Source organism: Marmota flaviventris, chromosome 9 (assembly GCF_047511675.1).
Source record: "Marmota flaviventris isolate mMarFla1 chromosome 9, mMarFla1.hap1, whole genome shotgun sequence".
Lineage (NCBI taxonomy): Eukaryota > Metazoa > Chordata > Mammalia > Rodentia > Sciuridae > Marmota > Marmota flaviventris.
The window spans coordinates 93504229-93519001 of record NC_092506.1 but is presented as its reverse complement, the minus strand read 5'-3'; the positions used below and the strand labels follow the sequence as shown (position 1 = coordinate 93519001).

Below are 14773 nucleotides of genomic sequence, written 5' to 3'. Positions count from 1 at the left end.
TTTGTCAAATGAAAAGTTTGCAAAAAAAAAAAAAAAAAGTTTTTCCTTTCTATTATGAGAGTAGGAAAGATGGTAGAATGAGATGGACATCATTACCCTAGGTACACGTATGACTGTACGATATACAACCAGACAATTGAAACGTTGCTTTCCATTTCTGTACAATGAATTGAAATGCATTTTGCTGTCATATACAATTAAGTTAAACAGATAAAAAATAAATACATAATTTTTTTTAAAAAAGTTTTCTCTTTCTTTAGGTTGTCTCTTCATATTGTTGATTGTTGGACAGAGTCTTCTTAGTTAACATAGCCCTCTTTTGTCTATTTCCGCTTTTGGGATGTACTCAAAAAATTGTAAAACTGTTTGCTTTACCAATGTTTCCCTTTGATCCACTCTGAGTTTATTTTTGAACAGGTAAAAAATGAATCTAGTTTCTTACATGTACCGAAATATCACACAGTAACCTAAGAATACGAATGAGTAAAAAAAAATTTAATGTATAAGGAAATGGAAATGTTAACTACCCAGATTTGATCATTATATACTGCATATATGTATTAAATTATCACATTATACTCCACAAATTTATAGAATCAAAATAATCATTTTTAAAAGGCAGTAGTTTTATTTACTATATTTAAAATAAGACACACACACAAATTTAAAAAGCCAACACAAAAAGAAATTAAATTACCTTGCATACTGAACAGCCTTGGAGAAAGAATCTAAAAATTTAGAATTTAATCCATCAGTTTGTGAACAGCATCCTTTGGTAACAGCATGAATTATTCTAGCCACTAAAACTCTATTAATTTCTTGGGAAGGTTTGAGGTACAGCCTGAAGTACACAGAGAATAATTCTAAAACAAAAACAAAACACATTATTTATTTATTTATACACACACACACACACACACACATATGAATGATACTACCATTATTATTTTTATTTTTCAATACTGAGGATCAAACCTAGGGGTGCTTTATCACTGTGCTACACATCTCTAGTCCTTTTTATTTTTTATTGACAGGGTCTCACTAAGTTGTTGAGGTTAGACTCAAACTGGAGATTCTCCTGCCTCACCTTCCTGAGTCACTGGGATTGCAAGTACACCACCACACCTGGAACCGATTATTTCAAAAAAAAAAAAAAATCAAAGCAAATATGTTAAATGTCACAATTCAATAGAAATATCTCATAATCTAGCATAAGGAAAACAATTAAAAATTGTTCTAATTTATATTCAACAGTCTAAAAGTATTCAATCAATATTTAGTGTAAAAGCACTAGTTTAAGAGACAGACTTCAGATAAGTTACCTAACTTCTCTAAGCCCATGTTCCTTGATCTATGCATAAAGCACATTTGACAAAGTATACACTCCACAGTTTTGGTTTTATATTAATGCTGTTTGATTAATAATATATGCAAATAATTCATGAACTATGAAGGTTTATATTTTAATCTATTTATAACCTATTAAACAACATGGTATTTTCATGGATGCTGACAAATGACATGAGATTCTTTTTGGAAGGAGGACAATTAACTAGGCACAAGGCATTCTTGATCAAAGAAAAAAGAGTTTATGCCTCATAAAATGAGAGCAATCTTTTTCTTTCTGCTTCAGATTCCCAGTCCCAAAAACAACATGAAGAGGAACATTTGACACAAGTGAAAACAGTAGGCTGAGAGAAATCCTGGCCTTTTATAAATGATTGGGCTGCAAGAAAATCTGTCGTTTTCTGAGAAACCCAATAAATATCTTTTATTGGGTTGCAGTGTTGGCTTTTCCTTTTTCACACACTCATACATTCCTGGTGGGACTGCAAATTGGTGCAGCCAATATGGAAAGCAGTATAGAGATTCCTTGGAAAACAGGGAATGCAACCACCATCGGACCCAGCTATCCCACTCCTTGGTCTATACACAAAGGACTTAAAAACAGCATACAATAGGGACACAGCCACATCAATGTTTATAGTAGCACAATTCACAATAGCTAAACTGTGGAACCAAACTAGATGCCCTTCAGTAGATGAATGGATAAAGAAAATGTGGTGTATATAAACACAATGGAATATTATCAGCAATAAAAGAGAATAAAATCATGGCATTTGCAGGTAAATGGATGGAGCTGGAGAAGATAATGTTAAATGAAGTTAGCCAATCCCATAAAACCAAATGCCGAATGTTTTCTCTAATATAAGGGGGGCTAATTCATAGTGGGGTTGAGAGGGGGAGCATGGGAGGAATGGAGGAACTTTAGATGGGGAAAAGTAGAGGGAGGGGAAGGGAGCGGGGATGGGGTTAGGAAAGATGGTAGAATGAGATGGACATCATTACCCTAAGTACATGCATGAAGACAGGAATGGTGTGAATATACTTTGTATACAATCAGAGATATGAATAATTGTGCTCTGTGTGTCATATGAATTGTAATGCAGTCTGCTATCATATATAACAAATTAGAATAAAAAAGAAAAAAAATGTTGCCAAAACCAGGCGCAGTGACATAAGCTTATAATCCCAGCAACTCGGGAGGCTGAGGCAGGAGGATCTTGAGATCAAAGCCAGCCTCAACAAAAGCAATGTGCTAAGCAACTCAATGAGACCCTGTCTCTAAATAAAATACAAAAAATAATAATAATAAAATAGGGTCTAGGATGTGGCTCAGTGGTAAGTGCCACTGGGTTCAATCCCAGGTACCCAAAAACAAAACAAAAGTTGCCGAATCATCACTGATCCAGAAGCTGCACTAAGCTTGCTGGTGCTTAAAAAGCATCTCTATGCCTCTAGTGGCCTAGGACAGCTGAGGCAGGAGCCCTGTTTGGGACAAGCATGCAGGCATTGTGATTGACAGACACAGACACACAGAAAAAAACAAACATGACCACAATATCCCAAAAAGCATATATACTCTACTTAGGCTGGGCCTGAAGGAACCTGAGTAAAACAGGTGGGGTGTGGACCTTACCCAGGGGGGATTCAACTGGAAGACAAAGGTGAGTCCCACTCACTTCTCCTTTGTGTCTGGCAGCACTCATGTGACCAGCTAAAGCTGGGCAGAAGTCTGAGCAATTGAGTGTGAACACACTCATGGACTAACCCTGCGATGACTGTGCTTGTGAGCAGCAGTGAGTGGAGGACTGGCTCCCCCTGTTCCAGATTGATTTCTAAGAAGGCTTCTGAGAACCAGAACAGCAAAAGAGGCCAGCTACTGTCTAGCCCTAGGGGCAGGGTGATCTACTCTCTCCAAGGCAGGCACTGTCTAAGAAAGCCCCTGAGGCCTGATTAGATAATAGCCCTACCTTTGGCAACTCCCTTCTCAGAACTCCACAGAAGCTTTACATTGGGAGTACACCAAACTGGTCCAAAAGGACAAAATATCAACTGACAGTTTGTCCTAACCCATCCCACTTCATACAGGTGAGAAAGGAAGCTGGAGTCTTATATCAAATGGCCTCCATCTTAGAGTGGTCCAACTGGCAACTCAGAGAGCAATACAAAAACAGGAAGGGGTTAATACTCTCACTCCCTGCTTTGTTAGTACATAACTCAGAAGAATTGGAAAAAAAAAAAAAAATGTTGGACAGAGACCTCCCAATCTGGTCAACTATTTTGACTACTTCAGGGGAGATGGTTCCTTCATTATTAAGATTTGGGGTTTTTAAAATTCTTATTTTGAAATCTTATACTCCAATAAAATAGAAGACATTAAAGGCATCAACAAATTTCTTAAGTCATATGATTTGCCCAGATTGAGTCAGGAAGATATACACAATTTAAACAGATGAATATCAAGTGAGGAAATAGAAAAAATCATCAAAAGCTTACCAACCAAGAAAAGCCCAGGACAGGATGGATACACAGTCGAGTTCTACCTTTAAAGAAGAACTAACACCAATACTCTTCAATTTATTTCAGGAAATAGAAAAAGAGGCAGCACTTCCAACTCATTCTACGAGGCCAATAACATCCTGATTCCAAAAATAGGCAAAGACACATCAACGAAAGAAAACTTCAGACTAATATATCTAATGAACATAGATGCAAAAATTCTCAATAAAATTCTGGCAAATTGAATACAAAAACAGATCAAAAAGATTGTGCACCATGATCAAGTGGGATTCATCCCAGGGATGCAAGGTTGGCTGAACATATGGAAATCAATAAATGTAATTCATCACATCAATAGACTTAAAGATAAGAATCATATGATCATCTCAATAGATGCAGAAAAAGCATTTGATAAAATACAGTACCCCTTTATGTTACAAACACTAGAAAAACTAGGGGTAACAGGAACGTATCTCAACATTGTAAAGGCTATCTACGCTTAGCCTCAGGCCAACATCATTCTAAATGGAGAAAAATTGAAGGCATTCCCTCTAAAAACTGGAACAAGACAGGGATGCTCTCTTTCACCAATTCTATTCAACATAGTTCTTGAAACACTGGCCAGAGCAATTAGACAGATGAAAGAAATCAAAGGGATATGTATAGGAAAAGAAGAACTTAAATTAGCACTATTTGCTGGCAATATGATTCTATACCTAGAAGACCCAAAAAACTCCATGAGAAAACTGCTACAACTAGTAAATAAATTCAGCAAAGTAGGAGGATATAAAATCAACACCCATAAATCAAAGGCATTTCTGTATGTCAGTGACAAAGCCTCTGAGAAGGAAATGAGGAAAACTACCCCATTCACAATAACCTCAAAAAAAAAAAATAAGATACTTGGGAATCAACTTAACGAAAAAGGTGAAAGATCTATTCAATGAAAACTACAGAACCCTAAAGAAAAAAATCAAAGAAGACCTTAGAAGATGAAAAGATCTACCTTGCTCCTGGATAGGCAGAATTAATATTATCATACTAATGACCATACTACCAAAAGCACTACACAGATTTAATGCAATTCTGATCAAAATTCCAATGTCATTCCTCATAGAAATAGAAAAGGCAATCATAAACTTCATCTGGAAAAAGAAGAGACCCAGAATAGTTAAAGCAATCCTTAGCAGGAAGAGTAAAGCAGGTGGCATCACTATACCAGACCTTAAACTATACTACAAAGGAATAGTAATAGTTTAAGCATGGTATTGGCACCAAAACAGACTGGTAGACCAATGGTACAGAATAGAGGACACAGAGACTAACCCACAAAATTACAACTATCTTATATTAGACAAAGGTGCCAAAAACATGCACTGGAGAAAAGATAGCCTCTTCAACAAATGGTGCTGGGAAACTTGGAAATCCATATGCAACAAAATGAAATAAAACCCATCTCTCTCACCATACACAAAACTTAACTCAAAATGGGTCAAGCACCTAGGAATTAAACCAGAGACTCTGCATCTAATAGAAGAAAAAGTAGGCTCTAATCTTCATCATGTGGGATTAGGCCCCAACTTCCTTAATAAGACTCTGATACTGCAAGAATTAAAACCAAGAATCAATAAATGGGATGGATTCAAACTAAAAAGTTTCTTCTCAACAAAAGAAACAATCTGTGAGGTGAAAGAGAGCCTACATCCTGGGAGCAAATTTTTACCCCTCACACATCAGATACAGCACTAATCTCTAGGGTAGATAAAGAACTCAAAAAACTAAGCACCGAAAAAACTAATAACCCAATCAACAAATGGGCCAAGGACCTGAACAGACACTGCTCATAAGAGAATATACAATCAAATCAACAAATATATGAAAAAACACTCATCATGTCTAGCAATCAGAGAAATGCAAATCAAAACTACTCTAAGATATCATCTCACTCTAATCAAAATGGCAGCTATTATGAAGACAAACAACAATTAGTGCTGGTGAGGATGTGGGGAAAAAGGTACACTCATACTTTGCTGGTGGGACTGCAAATTGGTGCAGCCAATTTGGAAAGCAGTATGGAGATTCCTTGTAAAACTGGGAATGGAACCACCATTTCACACAGGTATCCCTCTCCTCGGACTATACCCAAAGGACTTAAAAACAACACACTATAGTGACACAGCCATATCAATGTTTATAGCAGCACAATTCACAATAGCTAAACTGTGGAGCCAACCTAGATGTCCTTCAGTGGATGAATGGATGAAAAAAAAAAATGTGGCATATATACACAATGGAATTTTATACAGCAATAAAATAGAATAAAATCATGGCATTTTCAGGTAAATAGATGAAGTTAGAAAAGATAATGCTCAGTGAAGTTAGCCAATCCCCAAAAAACAAATGCTGAATGTTTTCTCTGATATAAGGAGGCTGACTCGTAGTGGGGTAAAGAGGGGGAACATGGGACGAGTAGATGAATTCTAGATAGGGATGAGGGGAGGGAGGGAAAGAGAGGAGGTAGGGGATTAGCAAGGATGGTGGAATGTGATGGACATCATTATCCAAAGAACATGTATGAAGACTTAAATTGGGTGTCAACCTACTTATATACAAACAGAGATATGAAAAATTGTGGTATGTATGTGTAATAAGAATTGTAATGCAAAAAAGAAAAAAAAAAACAAGTACATGTTTTGCCCTCTCTCCCAATACTTTGCTTCTATTTTTTCCTTCCTTCTGTATAAACATCACCTGCTACATCTCTTCTACATTCTCTCCATTCACTTTTTGAACTTTTAAACTGTCTTCTAACTTTCTAACACATTTTCTTTTCCTTAATAAACTGTATTTTTGAGAACTAATTGGCTTATATAAATCCTGTCCCCACCATTAATGCTAATACAGTCACTGCTGCTGTGCAAGATATAGTTGGCACCTACTCTTCAATTTAAAGCCAGATCTAGTTCAGGGTTATTATTTTTACTATTGACAACTGCTGAACCGACCATTCCTGAATACTGGTCTGAATTAATGTTGGAGATATTAGGAACTGGGTATTTACTTTAATGCTGTGTATTGTTTGCAACGGTTGTTACTATTGTTTATTTCTCCTCCTTCTATGAGGTCCTTTGAAACTACAGGGACAATAAATGTTCACAGTTTAGAGTCTACAGCTGAACAAAACATTCTCTGACCTTACTCCAATGCAAAGAAGTGGGGAGACAAAAGCCCCAAACCAACAACAAGGACACAAAAAGTACAATCAAAGAGGGAACTCAGGTCCCACCTCTTGGGCATGTACTCCTACATCAAAAACAGAGAAGTCCCAAAACAAATAAGATAATTACACACAAAAAGACACACACAAAAGGAGGGAGTAGGAAATCCATCTCACTTGATGTTCAAGTCCAAGATCTCAAGGCAAACAACACCCCACCTCCCAAAATCCACAATCAGCCAATAAAGGATCCCATGGATAGTGAGGTGGATGAAAGCCCAGAAAAAGAGTATAAAAAACTGATTATTAAAATGTTCAATTAACTATAAGAAAATCTAAAGAAGGAATTAAAAGAGCAATGACAGGAGATTAAAAGACCATTTTAATAAAGAAATAGTAACAGTGAGGAGACCAGCGGCTCAGGAGGCTGAGGCAAGAGGATGACAAGTTCAAAGCCAGCTTCAATGACTAAGTAGGCCCTAAGCAATTCAGCAAGACCCTGTCTCAACATAAAATATAAAAAAAGGTTGAAGATGTGGCTCAGTGGTTGAGCACACCTAGGTTCAATTCCCGGTACAAAAAAAAAAAAAAAAAAAAATAGAAGAAACCAATAACTCCTAGAAAAGAAAGACAGACACAACCAATCAAATTAAAAATTCACTTGAAGGCATCAGTAACAAATAAGAATGCAATGATAAAAAAACCTCAGCCCTAGAAGACAGAACTTCAGGTCTGGAACAGGCTATATGATCTTAAGTACACAGAAGGCAGTAAAGGGAAAAAATTATGGCACATGATCAGAATATACAAGAACTCTGCAAGAACATTAAATGACCAAACCTAAGAATTATTGGGATAGAAGAGAACATGGAGATACAAACTAAAGGTATAAAGAACATTTATATCGTAATGTTCACAGAATCCATGCAATAAAAAGTTGGTTCTTTGAAAAGATTTTGTTTAGCCAAACTAAACAAAAGAACAAAAGATATGCAGACAAAAGAAACAGTGAGAAGATACAAATCACTATGATCAGAGATGAAAAGAAGATATCACCACAGACCGTTCTGAAATCCAGAGGATTATCAGAACATTTTTAGAAAATTTATACTCCTAGTTTATTAACTTAAAAATCTTGAAGACAATGATAAATTTCTAGATGCATACAACCTGCACAAATTCAATCAGGAAGATACAGAAAATCTAAACAAACCAATATCAAGTAACAAAATTGAAACAGCAATTAAAGCCTTCCAAAAAAGAAACGTCCAAGACCTGACAGATTCTCAGCTGCGTTCTACCAAACTATTATAGAAGAACCACCACTAATTTTTCTCAAATTATTCCTTGAAACTGAAAAGGAGGGAACACTCCCAAATAAATTTTATGAAATGGGTATAACCATGATTCCAAAGCTGACAAAGACATATCAAGGAAAGAAAACTATGGACCAATACCCCTGATGAATATAGATGCAAAAATCCTTAATAAAATTAGCAAATGCATTAAAAAAAAAATCAAAAAGGGGGGAAAAAAGATAATACATCATGATCAAGTAGTTTCATTCCAGGGATACAAGGTTGGTTCAACATAATAATGTAATTCACCACTTAATGAATTAAGACAAAAAATCACATGATCATCTCAATAGATGCAGAAAAGGTCTTTTGATAAAATCCAGCAACCATTCATATAAAATACATTGGAGAAGCTAGGGAGGGATAAAAGGAACTTTACCTCAACACTGTAAAGGTCATCTATGACAAACCCAAATCCAACATCATACTAAATGAGAAAAACTAAGAATATTTCCTCTAAGATCAGGAACAAGACAAGACTGTCCATTCTCACCACTCTTATTCAATACAGTCCTTGAAACATTAGCCAAAGTGATGAGGCAAGAAAAAGAAATCAAAGGCATACAAATAGAAAAGAAGTTGTTAAACTATCTCTGTTAGCCAATGATATGATCCTATATCTAGAAAACCCAAAAACACTCTACCAGAGCCTTTAAATGAATTTAGCAAAGTAGCAGGATACAAGATCAACACCCATAAATCAATAGCCTAACTATACTCCAACAGTGATTCAGCTAAGGAAGAAATCAGAAAAACCATCCCCTTCACAAACAAATACTTAGGAATTAATCTAACTAAGGAGGTATATGTGATCCACAGTGAAAATTATAAAACATTGAAGAAGGAAAACAAACTGAAAACGACCTTAGAAGATGGAAAGACATCCCATATTCTCGAACAGGCAGCATCAATATTGTCAAAATAGCCATACTACCAAAAGCAACATACAGATTCAACACAATCTCCATCAAAATATCAACAATATATATGCGTGTGTGTGTGTGTGTGTGTGTGTAAATATGTGTGTGTGTGTGAATGACATTCCTCACAGAATTAAGAAAAACAATTCTTAAATTCATTTGGAAGAATAAGACACCCAGAATAGGCAAAACAATACTAAGCAAGAAAAGTAAAGTGAAGCAGGAGACATCACAACACCTGAACTGATATACTACACAGCTGTAATAACTAAAACAGCATGGTATTGGCACCAAATAGACATGAAGACCAATGGAACAGAATAGAGGACACAGAGACAAACCCACATACCTACAGCTATCTGATATTCAACAAAAATAATGCTGGGAATACTGGATGAACCATATGTAGAAAAATTAAACTAGACCCCTGTATCTCACCCTGAACAAACACTCAAATTGAAATGAATCAAAGATTTAGGAATTAGACCAAAAATCTGACAACTGCTACAAGAAAACACAGGGTCAACACTCCATCACGTAAGTGAGGGCACCAACTTCCTTAACAAGACCCATAAAGTGCAAGAAATAAAACCAAAAATCAGTAAGTGGGATGCCATCAAACTACAAAACTTCTGCACAACAGAGAGAACGATCAAGAGTGTGAAGTGAGAGCTTAGAGAATGGGAGAAAATCTTGGCCAGCTACACTTCCACTAGAGGATTAATATTCAGAATATATAAAGAACTCAAAGCTTAACACCAAAAAACTCCAAATAACCCAATGAATAAATGGACAAGGAACTAAAACAGAAACTTCTCAAAAAAAGAAACAAATGGCCAACAAATATATTTTAAAAAAATACTCAACATCTCTAGCAATCAAGGAAATGAAAACCAAAACTACATTAATATTTCACCTCACTCCAATGATCAAAAATATAAATAACAAATGCTGGTGAGGTTGTGGGGAAAAAGGTACACTTGTACATTGTTGGTGGGACTGCAGCCTAGTACAACCACTCTGGAAAGAAGTATGGAGGTTCTTCAAAAAACTAGGGGTGGAACCAGCTGATGACCCAGCTATCCCACTCCTTGGTATTTTCCCAAAAGATTTAAACTCAGCATACTATAGCGATACAGCCAACTAAATGTTTATAGCAGTACAATTCACTATAGCTAAATTATGGAATCAACCCAGATGCCCATCAATAAATGAACAGATTAAGAAACTGGGGTATATCTCTACAATGGAATTCTACTCAGCCATAATAAAGAATGAAACTATGGCATCTGCCAGTAAATGGATGGAAATGAAGAATATCATGCTAAGTGAAATAAGCCAAACTCAGAAACTCAAAGGTCAAATATTAAGATACAGTGAAATAAAGGAAAGGAAGAGGGAAGGATAGGATAAGATAAAGAACCAATCAAATAAAAATTAATAGCTGAGTAAAAGAAAGTCTAGTAGAGTAGACGAAGGAGAATGGGAGAGGAGAGGAAAGAGAGGTGGGAAAAGGCGGAGGAAAAAGCAGGGAATCATGCTGAAAATCAATATCCCAATGGTATATATCGTGGGAACTGAAGGTTGGCTAAATATTTGAAAAATCCATCATTTTAAGTCATCAGACTAACAACAACAACAACAAAAACCTTAGATAATCATATCAATAAATACTTTTCCTTGTTTTTTTAAAAAACTGAACATCCATTCATAATTTTAAAAAATACTAGCAGTAACAATGAATAGAAAGAACTGTCCTCAACCTGTATTGATAGGTAATAGCTTGCTTATTGGTCTAACCCAGAATGGTTTCCCTAAGATCAGAGGAAGGCAAATTTGTCTATTCTTATTGCTGTTATTCAATATCATGCTGGTGGTAAAGCTATTAAACAAAAACTTTGGGGACAAAACAAAGGGGAAGAGTTTCATAACACTAGGCTATAGATTTGGCAATGATTTCTCTGATAGAACAAAAGAAAAAATAAATTGGGCTTCATCTCATTAAAAAGTTTTTGTGCATCAAAAGACACTATCAACAATGAAAAAGCAACCCCTGGAACAAGAGAAAATATTTGCAAACTATACATCTGGTAAGAAATTAATATCTATAATATATTTTTTAAAACTCCCACAACAAAAACAAACCTGACAAAAAATAAGCAAAGGATAGGAAATGTTGATAATGGAAGAGACTAAGAACTAGGGTTGTGGGGAATATATGAGAGATCTATAAATTCTCAACTTTGCTGTGAACCTAAAATTACTAAAAAATAAATAAATAAAAATAATAAAAAAGGACAAAGAACTTCAATATTTCTCTATAAGAATACAAACTGACAATAAACATGAAAAGTTCAACATCACTAGTCATTAAGAAAATGCAAATGAAACACCATTTTACTTTATCATTCAAAAAACAGAGAAAATAAGTGGTGAAAATGTGAAGAAATTTAAACCTTTGTCCATGTAAAATGGAGCAGCCTCTGGGGAAAACATATCTTGGTTCCTCAAAAATTAAATATAGAATTATCATATCAGCAATTTCACTTCTGAATATAAATCTGAAAAAATGAAAGCAGGAAACCCAAGAGATATTTGTACACAGCAGTATTCTTCATAATAACCAAAAAGTAGAAACCTAAGTGTCCATCAATGAATAAGCAAAATGTGACATTTTGTTCAGAATATTGTTGAGTCTTAAAAGTGAAGGAAAGTCTGATCTGCTGCTACAAGATGGATGAGCATCAATGACATTTGGTAAGTGTCATAAGCCAATTGCAAAGGACAAATACTGCTTTTGCCTGCTTTGTTCAGGTTGCTATTAACTATCTATCATATATTGGCTTATAAACAACAGAAATTTATTTCTCACATTTCTGGGGAATGGAAGTGTGAAATCAGGGTGCAGGTATGGTCCACTTCTGGTAATCCTCTTTTGCATTGCAAACTGCTGACTTCTACCTGTATTCTCATATGGCAGAAAGAGAGAAAGCTAGCTGTCTGGTCTCATGACCTAACGACTTCACAAATGCCACAATTCCAAATATCCTCACATTAGGGAATTACACTTTAACACAAATTTTGTGGTAACACAAGCATCTAGTCCATAACAATGAATAATTTAGAACTTCAAATTCAAAGTTGAATAGTATTAAGAATTGTAATGCAAAATAAATAAATAAATAAAAACATTTTAAAAAACAAGCTGAATAGTAGCTGTCAGGAGCCAGTGGGAATAGCAAATAGAGAATTACTATTCGATGGTGTTATGAGTTCATCTCCTGTTACTATAATGAAACACCTAAAGCCAAATAACTTTATAAAAAGAGGTTTATTGAGCTCACAGTTCTGGAGGTTGGGGTCTGATGATGGTCTCAAGGCAGATGGAACCTCAATGGTGGGAATGCATGTGAGAGGCGGTTGGGTCAGGGGAAGAGCTAACATATAGTCAGAGGAAGCCAGAGATTCAGGGGTCAAGCTCAGGCTTTTAATAACCCCTTGTGTTTTCAGGAGCTAAATGAAGATCCCAGGAACTATGTTAAATCCCTCCCAAGGGCATGCCTCCCATAATCTAACACTAGACTTTAGTTCTACACAGCCATATTAAGAACCAAGTCTCCAACACATGAACCATGGTGTGGATGAACTCAACCCATATCCAAACCATAGCAAATGAATAGAGAAAAAAAGTTCTGGAGATAGAAGGGACAGTTACACAAGAATGTTAGGAATTTTTTTGTGTGTGTGTGTGTATGTATGTGTGTGTGTGGTGTTACTGGGGCCCCAACCCTGGTTATACAACAATGTGAATGTGCTTAATGCTACTGAACTATATGTTTAAAAATGGTTAAAAATCATAAATTTTCTTAAACTTATTTCACCATGGGGTGGAAAATACTGATGATTCTAGCCAGATTAGAAAAAAATAAAAGCCACATGGTTCAGAAAGAAGAAAAAAATTACTACTTGCAGGTGTCATGATTATCTACGCAGAAAAATCACACACACACACACAAAAGCCTTACAAGTAACAGAAGATTTTAACAAAGTGCTGGGATACAGTGGCCCACACCTGTGATCCCAGTGGCTCAGGAGGCTGACACGGATGGATCTCAAGTTCAAAGCCAGCCTCAGCAACAGCGAGGCACCAAACAACTCAGTGAGACTCTGTCTCTAAATAAAATATAAAATAGGGCTGGGAATGTGGTTCAGTGGCTGAATGCTCCCAAGTTCAATCCCCAATACCCAAAAAATAAATAAATAAAAATTTAAAATTTTTTTTAAAAGATACAAAAATCAATTGTACATCAGTATAATAGCACTGAATGACTTGGAAAATGAAACTTCAAAAACAGTGCAATTTAACTATCAAGAATATGAGCCACAATAAGTGTCAGTGAGAATGTAGGGAAAAAGGTACACTCAGACACTGCTGGTGGGACTGCAAATTGGTGCAACCACTATGGAATGCAGTATGGAGATTACTCAGAAAATTTAGAATGGAACCACCATTTTACTCAGTTATCCCAGTCCTCAGTTTATACCCAAAGAACTTAAAATCTGCAAACTACAGTGACACAGCCACATCAATGTTTCTAGCAGCTCAATTCACAATAGCTAAACTATGGAACCAACCTAGATGCCCTTCAACAGATAAATGGGTAAAAAAAATGTGACACATACACACAGTAGAGTATTACTCAGCCTTAAAAAAATGAAAGTATGGCATTTTCAGGTAAATGAAGCTGGAAAATATCATGCTAACTGAAATAAGCCAAACCCTCAAATCCAAAGGCTGAATGTATGATTATACTACCAATGTGAGTCTGCACTATGTTCAGCCAGAGAAGAAGTTTTGCTCCATTTGTGTACAATGTGTCTAAACGCATTCTACTGTCATGTATAACTAATCACAACAAATTAAAAAAAAATTTTTTTTTAATTTATTAACCAATTAATTTAAAAAACAGTGCAATTTACAAACTACTGCAGTATACAAATCTAACAAAACATGTATAAAATCTGTCTGGTGACAGTAATAGGACACTAATGAAAAATATCAAAAGACCTAAATAAATGGAGATATCATATTCATGGATTGAATGACTCCACATTGTTAAGATGGCTACACATTCTTAATTGTTCAATAAACAAAATATCTATGAAAATTTCAGCATGATATTTTGTAGAAATCAATAAGCTAATTCCAAAATTTATATGGAGATGACGGCTCAGTCTTAGGGTATGTTCTCATCTCATTCTAAATTCTCCCCATAAAAAAATATCATAACCATGGCTTAAATTACTACTTCTACCAAACACATTTTGAGCATAGACTTCACTTTTTGAACAGTCCTCAATCAAGAAGCAAGCCAGAGAAAAGGGAAAATAAGACTGATAATAAGAAGTAACACTAGTTTTTTAAAGAACAAAAA

General features: G+C 35.5%; 1 protein-coding gene across 10 annotated transcripts in view; it reads right to left on the bottom strand.

Moving 5' to 3' along the window:
• The window catches only part of Atm (ATM serine/threonine kinase), a 153612-nt gene that overhangs the window by 130055 nt on the left and 8784 nt on the right, over positions 1-14773 (bottom strand). For all 10 annotated transcript variants that reach the window (XM_071616672.1, XM_027930673.2, XM_071616673.1 and 7 more), the window contains exon 6: positions 698-863. In XM_071616672.1, the coding sequence (XP_071472773.1) occupies positions 698-863 (166 nt within the window). The remainder of the gene's footprint in view (positions 1-697; positions 864-14773) is intronic.